The 20361-nt window shown below is 39.9% G+C and overlaps 2 protein-coding genes across 4 annotated transcripts in view; one reads left to right on the top strand and one right to left on the bottom strand.

Annotated features, from left to right (window-relative positions):
- zhx2b (zinc fingers and homeoboxes 2b) overlaps positions 1 to 16063 on the top strand; it is a 16455-nt gene extending 392 nt beyond the window's left edge. The window contains exons 1-3 of one of the 3 annotated variants that reach the window (XM_079878594.1): positions 7781 to 7812; positions 8868 to 11241; positions 15255 to 16063. In XM_079878594.1, coding sequence (XP_079734720.1) covers positions 9000 to 11231 — 2232 coding nt within the window. In that variant the 5' untranslated portion in view covers positions 7781 to 7812; positions 8868 to 8999 and the 3' untranslated portion in view covers positions 11232 to 11241; positions 15255 to 16063. Of the gene's footprint in view, positions 1 to 7780; positions 7813 to 8867; positions 11242 to 15254 lie in introns of those variants that run through there. The other 2 variants (XM_079878592.1, XM_079878593.1) reach the window with 2 other exon arrangements.
- Positions 16064 to 19269: 3206 nt separating this feature from the next.
- Positions 19270 to 19767, bottom strand: LOC307163362 (uncharacterized protein; the record flags this gene model as incomplete). Its single annotated transcript, XM_079879392.1, has 1 exon — positions 19270 to 19767. A coding segment is annotated over one exon (498 nt), but the record flags the coding sequence as incomplete, so codon positions are not given.
- Positions 19768 to 20361: the final 594 nt, after the last annotated feature.

The raw sequence follows: 20361 nt of genomic DNA, 5'->3' as shown, positions 1-20361 counted from the left end.
GTGAATGAATGATCATCATCATCATCATCATCATGATGATGATGTTATGAAGTGACTTTATGACATCTACGCTCATCTACGAGTAAACCTCAGTCAGTGTGTCACGGGTTTCCAAGGCAACAGCTGTTTCACCTCTCGACACTCGGAATTCTCATGATTGTAAGATTGAAACAATATTGTGAAAAGCAGAATATTCAGCTGAACTGGAGTGTGTTGAGAGTTGATAATATCTAACATGAAGAACATGTAGCCTGTTTATGAGCATCATAATGTTTTTGCAATGTGACACTTTATTATGTCAATTACAACATATAGAACCATGACATACAAATACAATACTTACATTTTATCATTGTTTTATATCACAGTAATATTGAAATAATGAGAATAATAGTTAAAAAAAAAAAAAAAAAAAAGGCATGAATTATTCCCAAACTGAACATGGTTTTAAAGTCCCCATGAAATCAGAATGGACAATTCTTGTTTTGTTATGGAATATTACAGTGTTTATTCTAAATGATTTATGGGTGCACATCATTATTGTGTTAATAATCTTGAATCAGTATAAGTTCCTCTTGCAGCATCTCTTCTCTGATGACGAGGGCGGGGCAACCTGTCACTCACATGAGATCAGCCAATAGCAAACCACAACCATCCAATCAATTCCCCACCAGGGGCGGAGCTAGGGGGTGGCCAGGGGTGGCCGTGGCCACCCTTGGTCTAAGCTTGGCCACCCCTTTGGCCACCCCTCTCACAACTGCTGTTTCTGTCCCTTTTTAATTGACAAAAATCGCATTTTTTAAAACGCTGAACCGTCTCTTTAAGACCACAAAAAACGTGAGACTTTTCAGACGCACACTCCAACTTCACCTCAGCGCCAGGCGCAAGCCAAACCAGTGCGGAAATGTGCAAGTGCCGAATGAGCTTCAGCAGAACACCAGACAGTGAGATGCACATAGTAAATATAGAGTCAATCTTTCTCAACTGGTGGGTTGTAAGACCGTTTTGAGCAAGTCGAATAATGTGCAGTCAACAACAAACGTAATTCTCTTTTTTCTGATGCTACTTTTATTTTAGAAGATGTGTGTGAAAGCTTGTGACACTTCTGTCAGATGCTGAGAAAAGCGCATTGTCCTTATTCAGTTGGCTATCTTCGGTAAGATGAGATGTTGTCAGGCCAAATATAAGTAAAACTAACGAACTTTCCTGTCATACGGCTGAAAGTTGTACTGTGCTTGCGGTACGCACATGACGCGCAAATGCGGCGCGCTGTAGCCGTAGTTCTGTCGTCAATTAACTCATGTAAGAATCAAAACGGCGATTAAAGCGGTCAAAACTGCATGCATGTATTTGTTATGCATGTGTCACATTTGTCTGGATTAAAATATTCTGCTATGTGAGATCACAATATAAGGCACAGATATGTAATGTTTTAATGTCCAAATAAATGTGAGCACTGTGCGATAGGCATTTATTTTGCGTTAATTTGTAAAGGACAAACAAAAATGGATAATTTTTAAATCCATAAAATAACTTAATTTTACATTCTGGCAACATTACATTATGAAAAACATAACATTTTACATTATGTGCTGTTGACTTCCGCCTTGTTCACATTCTTGCACATGGGGATTCAATAGAGAACTTTTGTTTTCCTTTTTAATTTAGGTATGATAGAACTGTTGCAATTATTTATTTTGACAACTAATATAGAAAGTTAAACATTTTTTTGACAAACTCAGAATTGGTTGAAGAGTTCATTGATTATATAAAACGCATTGAAGGTTGAATAATCTTTGGACTACAGTATTATCTGCATGTTATCTCATCCATGAAGATGCAACAATGTAGAACAAGCTATTAGAGATTTTGAGAACCAGAACCAAGCTAACTGAGCAAGTTGAACTTTAGTTATAGTGTGTGCCCTTTTATTACTATTTAATTAATTTTAACATGAGGTGGTGGGTAATAAAAAAAAAAAAAATCACTCATGTATTCCATGATTCCTACTATCTCAATTACAATTAAGTACAAAATAACTTTATTCAGTTGTGTAGGCACTAAAACAGTCCAATACATTATAGTCAAATTATTTTTTATGATAAAATAATTAAGATTTCTGTGCCACCCCAGACTGGTTGCTGGCCCTTGCCTGGCCACCCCTATGAAAAAATCCTGGCTCCGCCACTGTTCCCCACATACACAATCAAGCCCCGCCCACATCTGTTCTTGTTCCTGAAGCGTTTCACTCGATATACGACACAATAGAGGAGAAAAGAGACTTTACCCTAAACCTCGTCTCTCGTCCCAGACTCCACAGGTGAGACAGACTGGGATGAAGATGATGATGAAGGTGATGATGAAGATGATGATGATGATGATGAGACTGTAATAGTCGCTTCTCTTCCGGGAGGATCGTCTCCGTTCTGGGAGTTCACAAAGCCCTGGTCGGCTTTGATCAGTGTTTTATTGTGATTGGATGATGACATGTTAATGGGCGGGGTTTGCTTGCCATACGGGAGTATTGTGAGTAATAATCATGATAATTTGGGGGAATTATTTATTGCCATAAAAAAGATTCTTTGTGTAATACATATATTTCTTTTATTTAAATTAATTTCAATTTGAGGTGAAATAAGACCTAAGATTCACGAATCCATGTGTATTTATAGTTAATCTGAAAATTATTATTGCACTTGGTGTCAATGTACATAAATTAAACCATTTATATAAAAACAACAGAAGTGTAAAACAGTAGATTTGAAGATGAAAGTGTGTGTTTCGGCCCGTATCTCTTTATTCTTCAAGGCTTTTGAACGCAGGTCAATATTGAGTTTGGCAGCGGACAGAATTCCTGAGCTGGAGTGAATCTGATTGGATGTGTGGGAGGGGCGGGGCTTAGCGCTGCACTCCTATTGGCTGACACTGGAGACTGTCACCTGGACACTTGTTCCTCACAGCTAGACAGAATCTCAGTGTGGAATTAGAGCTCTCTCTGTGTGTGTGTGTGTGTGTGTGTGTGTGTGTGTGTGTGTGTGTATAGAGAGACAAATGAACTGGCTGAGATTGTGCTGATGGAGGAATTTGAATGAAACATCAGAAATATTGTTTAAGTGTTTTATTCAGAAGTCTGACTGAAAGAAAATGTGTTGTTGCGAATCCTTCCTCTCTAAAGATGGACAAGATGCTTTCATGTATTTATAAAACACAAACAGAACAGTGTGTGATTGGAATTGTTGCACATGAAATGTTTTCCATTTGCATTTATTGGTGTGGCAGACGCTTTTATCCTCCGCGGGCAGAAACATGAGGAGGGATGAAATACAAACTTCCCAAATTAGAAATACAGGAAACAATAGAGATGAAGATTAAACTGTCAGTTTTCAGACGGTTCGACATCGATCCTCATCTCTGCTTCTATATTCAGATGAAAAACATTCCCTAAATCAACCCAAACAAAACCATTTTACAGGAAAACTCAACTTAGTCTTATGTTGGTGATAGATTAACTCTTGATTTTGTTTAGTTAGTTTTGCATGTCCCTCTCATTAGCCTATTATTTTAATAGTTTAAATTTAATATGAATTTCTACCTAAATGTAGCTTTTATTCAAATGAAAAAATAATTGTCAGGGTCATGTTAAGTTTCATTGTGTTTTCGTTCAGTGTAGTGTCCGTCTCCGTAGTTACGGACTCCTCATTGTTTGTTCCCTTGGTTACTGATTAGTCCCACCTGTGTCTAGTTCAGTTCACCGTCGGTTATCGTCAGTGTTTGATGTGTTGTGTTAATATTCTCACATGTGTTTTAAAGACTATTATTATTATCATTCTGGTCATTTGTGTTTGGATTGCACAGCGCCGTGACTATCGTTTGCTATTGTTAATATCTGTGTCGTGTCATGTAAATGTGTGAAAGATGTGACTTCAACATTTGATTGATGTAATGATATTTGCTAGTCTGGTCCTTCAACCCCGAAACATTTTGAATGTATTGAATAGTCAATTCACTGTAATGTTTTGAAAAAATAATGCCATGGGTTATGAATGTGTGTGTGTGTGTGTGTGTGTGTGTGTGTGTGTGTGTGTGTGTGTGTGTATATATGTATGTATGTATGTATATATATATATATATATATATATATATATATATATATATATATATATATATATATATATATATATGTGTCATTTTGAATCTGTAGAAGTTACACATTATTTCGTTAGTCCACTTCAGACATTCTACTGACTAGAAGTAAACCTGTCTACTAACTCATTAAATTGTAACTACATGTCTATGGGGCGTCGTGTGTAAAGTGGCTCACACTGAAAATAACAGCAAAATTTTGTCACATTTAGCTTCAAACAATGTTTAAAAAACTGGTATGAATTTTTGATGGTCACTTTTTAGCACATTTACAACAATATTTGTCAACTTAGAGATATTTTAAATAGTTAAATCTAAATATTAAATGTTACACCTAAATGTTAAATCTAAATGCTAAATCTAAATCTAAATGTTAAATCTAAATGTTAAATCTAAATGTTAAATCTAAATCTAAATGTTGAATCTAAATGTTAAATATAAATCTAAATGTTAAATCTAAATGTTAAATCTAAATCTAAATGTTAAATCTAAATGTTGAATCTAAATGTTAAATCTAAATCTAAATGTTAAATCTAAATGTTAAATCTAAATGTTAAATCTAAATGTTAAATCTAAATGTTAAATCTAAATATTAAATCTAAATCTAAATATTAAATCTAAATATTAAATCTAAATGTTAAATCTAAATGTTAAATCTAAATGTTAAATCTAAATGTTAAATCTAAATGTTAAATCTAAATGTTAAATCTAAATGTTAAATCTAAATGTTAAATCTAAATGTTAAATCTAAATGTTAAATCTAAATGTTAAATCTAAATATTAAATCTAAATCTAAATATTAAATCTAAATGTTAAATCTAACCCTAAATCTAAATCTAAATGTTAAATCTAAATCTAAATCTAAATGTTGAATCTAAATGTTTCGGGTGAAAATAAATATTTAACTAATATGCAAATTCAAAATGCCGGTAACCGGAAGTGCCAAAATAAAAGCTCGAGGAGATCAGTGTGTGTTTATAGCATGGTTTATATTGTCAAATAACGAATAAAAACCATCTCATCCGAGGAAATGGACTCTTGGACATGGATTATCGTGATAATAACTACCTAAAATAATAATAAGAGTAGGCTAGTGTCACTTTTATGAAAAGTGCGGGACTTATGACCTGTAGCCATAATAGCCAGCCACGAGTCATAAGGTCGAGGTCACTAGCCTACTCTTCAAATACAGTTTCTCCAAACGTGTTTATTATTTTAGGTTTAAGAGCTCTTTGTTTTAAGAGCTTCAGTTCTCTCCACTCATCGTCTGGTGTTGGTTGTGTTTGAGTACACACTGTTACATGTTTCTCGTTCGTTACTACTCTAGTCTCTTGTGTTGTTTAATTAAAGTTAAGTTGATAATAGATCCCCTTGCCACATCTCATCTTCTTCCTCAACCCGAGTGTGACCGATATAAGGTTGCTGTGAGAATATTTGATACCAGTGAAATTTCACAATCCTCGAAAGCAATTTAGATGCCACAGCAGAAACTAATACTAGGCTAAGGTAAGTAAAAAAAAATTCAAACGATTATTGAAGATACAGTATGTAAATGGTCAGTTATACAATAAAAAGATTACAAACAATAAAACAAATACTATGTAAACCTATTGTGTCATATATCTGAGTGAAACGCTTCAGGAACAAGAACAGATGTGGGTGGGGCTTGATTGTGTCTGTGGGGAATTGATTGGATGATTGGATGGTTGAGGTCTGCTATTGGCTGATCTCATGTGAGTGACAGGTTGCCCCGCCCTCATCATCAGAGAAGAGATGCTGCAAGAGGAACTTATTCTGATTCAAGATTATTAACACAATGATGATGTGCACCCATAAGTAATTTACAATAAACACTGTAATATTCCATAAAAAAAACAAGAATTGTCCATTTTGATTTCATGATGACTAACGTGTGTGTGTGTGTGTGTGTGTGTTAGTTGAAGACTGCGACAGAGTCTCATGCAAGTTTAATAATGACAGTCCAGCGCTGTGGTGATGCTGAATGTGTCATTACTCCCATTTGCACACGTGTGTGTGTGTGGCTCGCTGTCAGGCTGCTGTAATTAATGAACACACAGTGTTGCTGGGCTGTCACACTCTCACTGTTGCCATAACAACAACATGCAAATGAAGCTTGGCTTGATGTTTTTACATTTATAATCAGGAGAGAGAGAAAAGCGACTTCTTCCCTCCAGCAGAAGCGATGTGATTCCTCCACAAGCGCCGTCATTAATATTACACACGCGGCTTCCAGCGTCCTGATGTGGAAGAGCTGCTCGGACACACACACACACACACACGCACACGCACACACACATACGCACGCGCACACTCCTCCATTTGACCATCATCTGCTTCCTTCAAGTTCTGCAGAACACAATCAATCTGCTCAGTGATGTATTAATTGTATAATGTATTATGTGAATGCTAGGTCAAAGAGATGTGTCTTTAGTCTAGCTTTGAACTGACAGAGCGTGTCTGCTTCCCGGACAATGGTAGGAAGACTGTTCCAGAGTTTTGGTGCTAAATAGGAGAAGGATCTACCGCCAGCAGTCGATTCTGATATTCTAGTATTATCAACTGGCCGGAATTTTGAGATCGCAATAGACGTGAAGGACTATAATGCGTTAAGAGCTCGCTCAAGCACTGCGGAGCTAAACCATTCAGTGCTTTGTAAGCAATCAGCAATATTTTAAAATGTATACGATGTTTAATAGGGAGCCAGTGCAGTGTTGACAGAACCGGGCTAATATGGTCATACTTCCTGGTTCGGGTAAGAACTCGAGCTGCTGCGTTTTGAACTAGCTGTAGTTTGTTTATTAAGCGTGCAGGGCAACCACCCAGTAGAGCATTACAATAATCTAGCCTTGAGGTCAAGAACGCATGAACTAACTGTTCCGCATTTGTCAATGAGAGCATATGGCATATTTTTAAGATGAAAAATGCGGTTTTACAGATACTAGACACGTGACTTTCAAATGAAAGATTGGTATCAAAGAGCACACCCAGGTTCCTAACCGACGACGAAGACTTGACAGAGCAGCCATCAAGTGTTAGACAGTATTCTAGTCTTGTCCAGTCATTATAATCTCTGTTTTTTCAGAATTAAGTTGTAAGAAATTACTAGTCATCCAATTTTTTATATCAGCTGTGCATTTTGTTCATTTTGTGAATTGGTCATTCTCCTCGGGGACCTATACACAATATATGAACAAACAAAATGTGATAAATATATAACCCCAAAACACACAAAAACACATCACACAATGCTAAAACATTATTTTCTATGACATTAATTTTACCGTAAATACTTGTTTTAAAAGTTCTTATGTCGTTGAATGAAAAAGGACACTAATATGATTAACGTCTTTAAATATTTATACAGTATGAAATGACATGTATAATGGGGAAATGAAAATGTCATTATGTGTGAGTACAATGTGATCTCTGTGTGTGCTTCTGCTGATGTGATGAATGTAGTCATGTGTGTTTGGATTCTCAGTCGAATCGTGCCAGAATCGCCTCACTGACCCTCCAGCCTTGAGATCTCAAACGTCTGGGATTGCTTACAAATGAATACAAACCTGTTTTACTTTCCCCTGCAGATTAGACACTTTCTTTTCTCTTTCTCCTTCTCCTCTTCGTCTGTGATTCTAGATAAAGCTGTTGGTAAGTCTTCTGTCTTTGCTGAGTTGTTGGCTTTGATTCTGGAATGCTTGAACTCATGAACCTTCTGTGCAAACTCCTCTTTCTCTCTGTTGAAAAGTGTGCATCTGCTTTGTTTGTCAGAGGTTTTTATTATTTGGTTGTAGTCTGTACCACATTGCAGTATATAGCACCAAATATTGTGCACCAAAATAACTGAGTTTTTTTTCTAAACCTTCTCTCTGAGCTTTAGAATTAAACAGGTCGTTTTTTGGTGCTCTGCATGTAAGACTTTTATGTAAATGCTTCTTCACATGTGAAATGAGTAACAGTAAGTTCAGTGAGACATTTTTGCTGTTTAGTTTCAATAACCCTTTTTTCACTGGGGAGGGAGTTTTCTGTTCTGAAAAGTTACAGTATGATTTTATAGTCCAGTGAACTCTTATTTCAGATAATCAAGAAAACATTTGCACAAAAAACTTTTACTTAAGACACTTGGGGCCAGATTTACTAACAGTTTGAGCCAGCAGCACAAACCCTCTTTTGGCGTTAAAAAACTACTGTCAGGATTTACTAAAGACACGCAGTGAGAAACTAGCGCTGAAAAAGCGTGGACAGGGTTATTTTTGTGGCTGACCTTAGTGCATATGCATTTGCAGGAGTTTCCCTTTCAGATGCAGTATTCATGGGAGGAGAGCATTTAAATGAATCTCACAAGGTGATTTACTAAGGTTTGCGCTCATCAATGCACCAGTTGTTTGCGCCATTATTTACCGCCCAAAAAAAGCACGTCTTTAACCAGACGCTAACTGGTAGATTGTGTTGGTCATTATGGAAATGATCTGACTCCATCTGTGCTCTTTAATTTGCGTCAGTAGATAACGCTAATGTGCCCTGTTTAGTAAATCTGCTCCTTACTGTGCTTTCAGGGTAAACATTTCATCAGAATGTGTGTTCCATGGGAATTAATTAAGCGCATGCCTTTGACATTTCTAGTGCTGTGCTCTTCCAGTTACAGGACCTGATTGGTGTCACTGACCTTCTAATAAAGTCCTTCTGTATCTTTTCCCTTTGTGCAGGTGAGCCTCCATGACACCCAGTTTAGCAGATGAAGCTCACCTGCCCAAATGCTGGGTTTTCACTCTGATCCCTTAGTCCCTAATTAAAATCCCTCACCAGATCATCATCTGCCCGTCGTCACCGTACTCATCATGTCAAGCCAAAGGAACCCCTGTGTGCTCAATACAACCGACTTCACTCCCGAAGACTCTGTGGAGATGGATGTTTCAGTGGAGACTGCACTGGACAGATGTGATCCTGTTCCGCCTCCAACAGACAAAAGCCGGATGGCATTGAACGACGAGGAAGAGGAAAAGACCGAAGGGGTTTCTTCATCGGAGAAGGGTTCCTTCTACACCCGTAACCTCAGCAACTACAGTGATCATGAGGACTTCCATCGGTCTGAAGGACCATTCTGTGTTTGCACCTTCTGCAATTTCAGTACCAACAACTTTGAATGTCATAATAAAGTTCAACACCCAAACGAGAGCTGTTTCAAGTTCAGGCAAACCGTTGATTGCGAGAATGATGGTTCCCTTCTGGAAGCAGGTGGAGACACTGGAAAGACACCAAAATACAGCATTTTGGAGAAAGGACTCGAGGTGGAGAAGGATCTGTATAGTCCAGTGTTGAAGGATGAGATCAGGGCTGTGAGTGTAAATGGTACGATCATTATCCCGGAGCCCGTGTGTCATGTGACCCCTCTTCTACAGCGACCTCCCAATCTCTGCAACTCTCCCACAATCGCAGTTCCTCTTCACACCAGCAAGTACAACCCAGTCCTGGACAGCAATCCCACCCTGATCACATGTTTCAGCAGATTCCCGTACCCAACGCACTCAGAGTTCTCCTGGCTCACTTCAGTCTCCAGGCTCCCGGAGGAGCAGATCAAGGTGTGGTTCTCCACCCAGCGCCTGAAGCAGGGCATCACCTGGACTCCTGAAGAGGTGGAAGAAGCCCGGAAGAAGATGTTCAATGGGAGTATACCAACCCCACAGCACACCTGTGTGGCTTCACCTACACCTGAACCAACTCGTCAGACCAGCCCTGCATCAAACAGCTCAGCAAATATATCATCCACCACTTCTACAGCTCTCCGTCAGACTCTTAAACACTCTTCAGGAACTCCTCTCTTGGCTTCAGAGCTCAAACGCCCTGTTGTGCACATGCCTCCACTTCTCGCTTCTTCTCCTGGGTTCCCTGAGTCTAAAACATCTAGCCCTGCTTCTTTTGTGGCCTCAGACATTAAGAGACCTGTTGCATATTGTGTCCCACCTAAAGGGAAACTCCCAATGGTTCAATCCAAAGAGAAGATGATGTCCAAAGAAAGACTCCCTTTGTTACCCATAGTGTCCACCAATCTCAAAAGATCTCTAATTCATCAGCAAATAAACAATCGTACTTCTGCCTCTGCCTTCATTCCTAAAAACAAGTTATCCTGCTTTGGTAATGGTATAACCGTGTCCTCTTCACCATCACAAGTGAACAGACCAACAATCATCCAGACTCTTTCCCGGTCCCCGACACCAGTCCTTCAGTGTAAGTCTACAGGACCACCAATGCTCCCATGCTTCAGTAGTCAGAATGACAAAGAAATCCCACATGGGGATGTTAAGCATTGGTTTCTTGACCACACTACAAATTCCCAGAACTCGTGTGTTGAATTCGGTTCGGTTCCCACTCAGTTTCCTCTTCTGAAGGACAAGAGTCCTGGACAAATCAAGCTTCTAGAGGAGAGTTTCCAGAGGAACAGTTTCCCATCCTATAATGAGGTCGAGCACCTCATGATCACCACTAGACTGTCCCGAGAGGAACTCGAGAGCTGGTTCTCGGAGCGCAGAGCACTTCGAGATTATCTGGAACAAGCCCTGCTGAACTCCATGGGTTCTAGACGGGATTCCCTACAGCCGGTCCTCAACGGATCCCAGAGATCCGGGACTCGTACCTTCAGCCCTGTGCCTCCCAACAGCAAGTCTGTGAACCAGGTCAAAAATGGGTTAGTCCAAAGCCGATGGCCTTCGCCTGTGGAGTTCAGGCGTATGGAGATGCAGACGCAGTTGGCCCGTGCAGAACTCATCCGGTGGTTCCGAGACAGTCGGCTGGCTCGGCAGAGCTGCGTCCTGGACTGGAAGGAGGTGTTTGGAGAGCGGAACGGCTGCCGGGCTGAAGACTATCCGAGCCCAAAGGATCGACCACTCAGAGAAGAGATCATCAAACCCAGCAGCCCAGAGATCGAGAACCGGTTCTCCAACACACTCGCTCAGCACACGGGGAACCCAGAGATCGAGAACCGGTTCTCCAACACACTCGCTCAGCACACGGGGAACATCGGGGAAGCGTTTGGAGACGGCAGCGAGGACTTTGGAGTTTCAGACTCCAGTTAGAAGATGGAAGGTATGTTTAAAGATGAGCAGAACACTGTTGCATGTACTGGTGTTGTCATGAAAGTCGTGTTTTTTGGTGAAGTGTATTGAAAGAATGGTAGAAGTTTAACCCTCTGGTGTTCTTCAGGGTCTTTTTAACCCGCAAATTACTTTTACTGAATTTTTAAAAAAAATTCTCCTTGTCCAAATGGCATAAAACTTTGTACGGCTCTCAACCCTTTCTAGATCTACAATTTTGTTTTGTTTTTTATTGTAATGATATCTGTTTTTATGTTAGCGTGAAAAAAATTGTCACATTCATGGTCTTTGGGGTCTCTGGAGACCCCGCTAGGGCTGCTCGATTATGGAAAAAATCATAATCACGATTATTTTGGTCAGTATTGAAATCACGATTATGTAACACGATTATTTCACATGACTTTGGGAACGTGTTGCATTTATTAAAAAGACACCTTTCAACAATTCTTAATTTTTATTTTGAACATTTATTGTACTTTTTGAACTATTAAAATAAATAATATAACAGATAATACTTCAATGAGTATTTTAATAATTCCCGCAGGTCTACCACTTATAATGCGGGAAATTCCCCCACAAACATTGATTCACTTTAGCAAGTAGATTGTATGAGTCGCCTAAATTAATCCACACAGATTATAAAATCAAATCAATCATTTTAAAACTTTCGCAAAGACGCAATTTCACAAACCGTGTGAGTTCAGCGGCGCTGCGTCTTCTCTCTCGCTGTCTCTCAAAATGTGTTGGACAAAGTAAGCGTCGAAACTACACTCTCGCGTTCAAGAGTCGGGACATGACGGAATTGTCACTTGCACAATCGGGCCATTATTACATCGTTACTAAAGTTGATTATTTTCACTTCTTTTTAAGTCTTATCAGTTTAAACATTCAAGCAAAGAGAGTTTACAGCTTCGGGAGGGGCGGGTGTGCGCGTGCGCGTGTCATTCAGAACACAAGACAAAATAATCGTTTTTATTCGATTGTACTATTTTTGTGATCTTTGGAAGCCGAAATCAAAATCGAAATCGAAATTCAATTCAAATAGAAACAATGCAGAACACACATAGACATAAATTAAGTGGCACTCTTCTAACAATGCTAAAAACATTCACAATGCAAAATGATCATGCTCTCTCTCACACACACACACACACACACACACACACACACACACACACACACACACACACACACACACACAGAGAGAGAGAGGTAGAGAGAAAGAGACCAAAGTTACTGCTTTATTTGCTTATCTGTTATGCTGTTTGCTGTTATTTGTTCTGTTCATTGTATTTTGATGTTCATGTCATGTATTTGTACTCAATATATAATATAACTGTACATATCTGTTCTGTTACAGTTAGTAACTGAAGTGTAGATTACATTTGTACAATTATATGAAAAAGAAGAAGATTGAAATAAATGATAAACTCTAAAAACTCAACTTGTATCTTTTTCAGGTTTGATTCTAATCATAATGTAACATTATTGAAAAAAAATTTCAGTACAAAAAATGCTAAACTTTGGCAAAGTCATTTTTATGGTTATAATTGTGATTTCATAATATTTAGATATGAATCCAACTGGAAAAACTTCAGTTAGTCAAATAGCATATAGTGGAGCTCTATAGCCATCTAGTGGTTAAAACTACATTTTCCAAAATATGGGCAACAATTTTACACTAAACCATGTAAACTTATTCATGTTATCCCCATAAATGAAATTTCGAAATTTGGGTCTTTTATAAAGTGAATTTTACATTAAAAAAAAATATATATATATCAGAAATCCTCCAAAAACTACACAAATGTGGAGTAAAAAAACATTAATAAACAGAGTAAAATTACATTTGTTGAAAAAAAAAAAAACTATTATTTTGTTACAAAATTACATTTTGGAGACCCCAAGACCCCTGCACCCCAAACGAAGACCACACTTAAAGGGGTCATGAAATGAGGAATCAAAATTTCCTTGATCTTTTAATATATAAGAGGGCATTGTACTATAAAACATCCTGTAAGTTTCAGAACTCAAAACGTTCTTGTTAGTCTAAAAACAGCGTATATTGAAGCCAATCCCTCTGAACGAATGATTGCGGATGTATTACGTAATTATGAATGTATTACGTAATAGTGTAGCTAAACGCCTCCTCTGCAGAAGACTAGTGCCTGCTTCTACATCACTGCTTATCTAGCCCCGCCCACCTACATCACTGCTTATCTAGCCCCGCCCACCGATTCTACATCACCCTGCCCACCAATTCTACATCACTGCTTATCTAGCCCCGCCCACTGATTCTATATCACTGCTTATCTGGCCCCGCCCACCGATTCTATATCACTGCTTATCTAGCCCCGCCCACCGATTCTACATCACTGCTTATCTAGCCCCACCCACCAATTCTACATCACTGCTTATCTGGCCCCGCCCACCGATTCTACATCACTGCTTATCTGGCCCCGCCCACCAATTCTACATCACTGCTTATCTGGCCCCGCCCACCGATTCTACATCACTGCTTATCTGGCCTCACCCGCCAATTCTACATCACTGCTTATCTGGCCCCGCCCACCGATTCTACATCACTGCTTATCTGGCCCCGCCCACAGATTCTACATCACTGCTTATCTGGCCCTGCCCACCGATTCTTTATCACTGCTTATCTGGCCCCGCCTACCGATTCTACATCACTGCTTTTTTAGCCCCGCCCACCTATTCTACATCACTGCTTATCTAGCCCCGCCCACCGATTCGTGCATGTCATGCAGTGGGTAAATAACGACAGACGCAAACGCAGGTCAATGCAGAAACCAAACGGTAAAGATGGCTCTGAAGATAACAAGACCAGACTGTGAAACAACACAGCCTTTGCATTACCTTCCCTCTGATCCCAACATTAGGAAGGAGTGGATTAACTTTAGCTTAACTTTATTTTGAAGTTCCAGACCGCATTAGTAAGAACTTGGTCCTTTGTTCACTTCATTTCACTGTGGATTCGGTTACAAACACGGCACAGTTCGACGCAGGATTTTCAGAGAGATTGAAATTAAAAGACGATGCTGTACCGAGTATTTTGGATCCGACAGTAATATCACGCCACACTCTACGTAACTGTTGTTATGGTCACTATCGCCGTTATGACAGATGGTTTGACCTGGACTGAGCATGTGTGCGTTTTTAACCTGTATGGCTGAATTTCACCGCTATTCTCAACATCGGAAGTTTAAAAACAATCCCACACGTGTACTGACGGGGCTTTGAGCATATTTACATATGCAGAACGGTTGGCCAATCACAGCAGTGGGCGTGTACTTCGAGTCTATAATCCCCCCCGCCGGCTCAGACCATGTGTTTCGGTGAGGGGGTCAAGCAGGACAGAAATAGCCCATTACTGATAATAATATCATCATTATTATATAAAAACCCTCTTCATCTAGAAGTGGACCTCAGACAACAGCACAACATAATAAAAAAGCAGTTCATGACCCCTTTAATACAACTTAAGCTGTTGATGGGTTTAGCAGCATTATGGAGATTAGCACAGAGAATACACTCGTCTCTTTAATACACTCGTAATGGACCCGCGTTAGAGAGGTGTGTGTGTGGTTTTGTTTTTTCGTCAATGGGCAGATTACAGTGTCTGTCTTCAACACATCATCTTCTGTGTTCTACAGCGGAGAACTTTACTCATGCTCGCGGATTAAGTTATTTCCATTAGATGTTTCAGTTTTATTACACTATATTTTTGAAACACGCATTTTAATGTTTAAATTATTTTCTATGGTAGTTGACATTATTTCCCACATGACTGAACTTGCTTTGAGCCTGTAACATTCCTCTGAATAAAACACTCTTAATAACTGAAAGCAACTTTAGTGAAGTATGAATTTTAAAGCATCACTTTGTGTGTACAGTGTGAATATGTGTGTGTATTTCAGTTTAAGATGATCGGGTGGAGTGAGTGAGCCTGACCTGTTTAAAGCTAATCATGATTTCCCTCCACAGGCGAGAGACGGGTCGCTAGTGTTTCTCTGGAGAACAGTGGAAGAGCGCCAGGAGCCGCTGGTGTGTGCGTGAGTGTGTGTGTGTGTGTGTGCGTGAGTGTGTGTGTGAGTGTGTGTGAGTGAGTGTGTTTTGGACTTTAAAAACACACAGGAAACTTCTGTGTGCCGAAGCTGGAGTATCTGTGCTTTTAAAAGTTTCTGTAAACACACTTTTGCTGCACATCTGGACATGCCATTTTTATTACATTTTATAATGGGATCAAATTTCGTCTTTTTTTATTGGACATGTGTATTTCCGAACAGTGGGAAGAGATGCAGAACCACGAGGTGCTGAATATCCTCTGGACTCTTCGTCCTCTACAGACGTGATATATGAGCAGGAACACTGCTGAATGTCTGCTGTACACACACTCCTGCTGTGTTTAGACTGGTGTGTTTGCCTTCTGTGTTTCTGTTCTGTCCTGTCAGTAAACGCTATCGCTCTTCTCACACACACAATAAAACACAATAAAACACAGTCGGATTTATTGTTTGTGAGATGTCATTGCTGTAATATATTTCATATGAAGCTTCGCTCTGCTCCATAGATTCACTGCGGTGTGAAAGCTGAATCATAAGAACAGATCATTGTGAATCGGAGCCGTCTGTGATTGGTTAATCTGGTTGTTTAAACCCTCATCCTTCACTCCGCTCATTTTGACCCGAAACCTTTTTTTTTTTTATGTTAAAAATCGAGTGTTCATCAGAGGGTCCAAGACACCAGGACTTTTGTCGCACTTGAACCACGAATACACACATTTTTTTTAATGGATTCGAGGAGTTTTGTGGTTGAAATTTGAAAAGTAACAAATCGGCTCAGTTTGCCCCCCTGAGGAATGAGTGGAATGCTTCAGTACACACAGAAAAACATAAAAATGCATAAAATTCAAACTAAATACTCTAAAACTTTACCAAAAAATGTTTTTATACATGTGTATCTGAGTGCACACTGAAGCGAACTGGCTTTAGGACCCAGAGGAACCGCTCATTTACTCTATCTAGAGATATAAGCTCATCTAGAGCCATGAAGTATCATCTTTTATTATTATTTTTCCACAAGAGGACAAAGACTCCCAACATAAGATATTTAGAGCTGAGTTACAAGGGTCATGCATGAAATTGTGAGTTATTTTGAATTTTTTAGTTGAAAGAATCTGAGGAATGTGCTTAAATTACCATTTATTTATTGATCAAATCTAGTAATTTAAAGGTAAATAAAATAAAATAATTACAAAACAATTGCATTAAAAAGAAAAAATAAGAAAAAAAATCAAAGTGAAATAAGCTTTCTGGACAAAAAATAAATAAATAAATGAACCATAAGTTTAGGGCTTGAGGTCAGGATGAGATACTGATATAAACTCTACATGTGTGAACATCTCCCACATCTGTGTGTGTGTGTGTGTGTGTGTGTGTGTGTCAGACGTAAGAAAGTCATGTTGTGAATTACGCTTGTTTGGGAGAAGGAACCGTTTAACTTCAGTGTTTGCTCTCAGGCCGGAGACAGAGCTGAGATTCAGGAGACTTCAGACGGTCACGCTCTTGATGTTCTGCTGTTCTAATGATCGTTTATAATAATCCTGTATTATTTCTGATCTTCAGTGTGTTTCACTACACCGTTACTGTAACATCAGCGGAGGGAACAATCAGGAGGCTCTTCCTCAGTGTTTACGTCTCGCTTTCCAGATTAAACATAGAAATATTCTTACATCAAGATACATTTACTGGAGAAGAAGCAAAATGACAGAAGATTTAAATTTTTATTGAAAAATATATAAAAAATAAGCAAATTGATGCTTATAACAAGAAAAACATTTTATGCAAGTGTCCAGATTCTCTTCCTGACTCGTTGCCAGAGATTAGTTCTTGATTGAAGCACACACTGTTTTTATAATATGCTAAAGTATTCCCTTTCCCTTCTAAAGTAAAGGTCTTGATTTAAGCATTTGTAGATATTAGTAATGGAAAACCCTCAGTAAGAACATTGCAGTGTATCCTGAAGGCAAGGCAGGGTTATTTATACAGCACAGTTCATACACTATGGTAAGTGCTTTACACAGAGAATAAGCAGAACATAAAAGGAAAATTAAAACGGTTATATGAAGTCGAGGTCATGATCATCCAGATGATCGGCTCATCGTACGCTGAGCTTGTTCTCATTCACTGATGTTGTTAGACTAGCTTTGTTTGTGTTGTTCTCTGGGAAAATATGATCCATGAAAGTTCAGCAATAACTTTTTTAAATGAAATTATGAAACTCAATAATTTTAAAGCTACACTCGGTGAGATTTTCTCCTGTCTAGCGGTGAAATTTTATATGACTACCGCCTGAATATCACTCTCTAGCCCCTGCCGTTCCGAGGGCGTTAACTCCTGCGGCGGCCGGCAGTCGAGTAATCTCCCCGCGCACTCGTCTCGCCACTGAGTGTAAGAGCGCGAAAGGCGAAGCTTGAATGTCCAGGTTTGTCCCTCTTTGGCTGATGTATTTTCAAGATGGAGGCGCAACATGGCTTCCGCAGGGGGGCAGGGTTTGATATTTTATTGAAGCTTCCCCGGGCGCCGCCATTGATTAGCGGACCATCACCTGCTGTTAGCATCCCATTGACTCCCATTCATTTTGGCGTCGCTTTGACAGCGAATAACTTTACATCTGAGGCGTTTAAAGACTCCATTTGTCCATTATTTATTTCTAAAGAAACACGAAAATGTATAAAAGGCTCCATTACCTTGTATCTTACGTTATGGCCCCTTACGTTAAGCAGTTTTTGTAAAAATAGGCTAACGATTGCTTCATAACCCGCGACTCTCTGTCGCACAGTAGAGAGATTACCGTATGGACAGGAGGAGAAGCTCGCGGGCGATCAGGGGGAAGTGGAGGCACAATGACAAAATAATTAATCAGAATACTTAGCAAAAGTTGCTCCTGCTCCAGCTCATGGACAGCTCCTACTCACACTCTCCGTCTCTGCGAGATTCAGAAGGGAATGATTCAGATTTCTCTTGGCACCGCTGCTAGAAGACAGACGGGTTGCTCACGTCACATCTACGTCGTCAAGCTCAGTACGGTCAGCCATCAGGAAGAGAGAGCTTCTAATTGACTTCACTTTTCTCCGTTGAATCCAATGGGGTCGCTGTGTCCATTTCTTTTACTGTCTATAGCCCCTTTCACACAGAGATTCCGGAAAATACACGGATAAAGTGACCCGGGGTTAGACCCGGGTTCGTTTGATTTTGGTTCATTCGCACTGCCAGTGATTTTCCGGAATCAGAGAGCGCGTTCACACACAACCCGTGTATGTCCCGGAAAGACACGTGACATTGATGTGACTTGTAATGTCTCAGCAGCGTCTTCAGTTTGCTTATGAGCTGCGATTTCTCTCTCGAGAAACCACGCTTGTGCATTTATTTCTCTGATTCGATCATAAACTTGCGCATTACGCACCGCTTCACAGCTGGCGAACTATCCCGCCCTTCAGCGTCATCACTCCGACACGGCATTATTACGGCTTTTGTTCACACAGCGCGCGTTCCGGGACTGAACACGGCAATGTTACTTTTTACCGGCATCAATCCCGGGTCGTGTTTGCGTTCACACAGAAGGCGTTCCGCCAATTTGCCGGCAATTTGCCGGGTTCAATGCGCTGTGTGAAAGGGGCTTTAGACTCGCTCGTATGTATTCTAAATGGCAGATTCTACGCTTACGAGAACACTTGATTAGTTGGCGGAAGTAAATACACATTAATGAGCACATATCATTTTGAAAGAACAAAGTGTTTTTTGCTAAGAATCAACTTAAAAAATTACACAGTCTAGCTTTAAGCACAGCAGAAGCACAGATCACTATTTCCAGAGAACGTCTTCTGTTTCCACAACCTGTGAGTGTGTGTGTGTGTGTGTGTCTGTGTGTGTGTGTGTGTGTGTGTGTCTGTGTGTGTGTGAGTGTGTGTGTGTGTGTGTGTGTGTGAGTGTGTGTGTGTATCTGTGTGTGTGTGTGTGTGTGTGTGTCTGTGTGTGTGTGTCTGTGTGTGTGTGAGTGTGTGTGTGTCTGTGTGTGTGTGTGTCTGTGTGTGTGTGAGTGTGTGTGTGTGTGTGTGTGTGTGAGTGTGTGTGTGTATCTGTGTGTGTGTGTGTGTGTGTGTGTCTGTGTGTGTGTGTCTGTGTGTGTGTGAGTGTGTGTGTGTCTGTGTGTGTGTGAGTGTGTGTGTGTGTGTGTGTGTGTGTGTGTGTGTGTGTCTGTGTGTGTGTGTGTATCTGTGTGTGTGTCTGTGAGTTTTGTGTGTGTGAGTTTGTGTGTGTGTGTCTGTGTGTGTGAGTTTGTGTGTGTGTGTCTGTCTGTGTGTGTTTGTGTGTGTGAGTGTGTGTGAGTTTGTGTGTGTGTGTGTGTCTGTGTGTGTGTCTGTGTCTGTGTGTGTGTGTGTGTGTGTGTGTGTGTCTGTGTGTGTGTGTGTGTGTGTGTGTGGACACTTAAGGTCCATTCAAGGTTCAGGTCTCTGTCAGTTTTCCAGCTGATAAAACATGTTCTAAAAATGTTTTTCTTACGTTCCCATTAAGTTATGAAAACATTATTTCTGAATATTCTCTAAATGTAAAACACCCCTTTTTAAAAAAGTTTTTTCTTGGTTGTGTGAATGTAAAGGGAACATTTTTCTTCAGTGATCATGAGGCCGTTATAGTTTAGCTGATCATAACTGTTCTTCAGCATGACTCTCGGGAGAGGTTAGGGTCAGGGTTAGGGTTATAGGGTTAGGGTCAGGGTTAGGGTTATAGGGTTAGGCTTGTGGTTAGGGTTATAGGGTTAGGGTCAGGGTGAGGTTTATAGAGTGAGGGTTATAGGGTGAGGGTTATAGGGTCAGGTTTAGGGTCAGGGTTAGGGTTATAGGGTTAGATCGCTCTGCTGGCCGTCAGGATTCTGCTCGTCAAGTCAAGTCAAGTCATCTTCATTTATATAGCGCTTTTAACAACGTAGATTGTTTCAAAGCAGCTTTACAGAGATAAGCGTATAATTTAAGGTAACAGAGATTGTTTCGGCTGTACAGCAGAGTTAAGTTATTTTCCATCTAAAGTTAGTT

This window comes from Squalius cephalus (genome assembly GCF_949319135.1).
Source record: "Squalius cephalus genome assembly, chromosome: 8".
In the NCBI taxonomy this organism is placed as follows: Eukaryota; Metazoa; Chordata; class Actinopteri; order Cypriniformes; family Leuciscidae; genus Squalius; species Squalius cephalus.
Note: the sequence above shows the minus strand (reverse complement) of the source record. Positions and strands in the feature narration are given on the sequence as shown.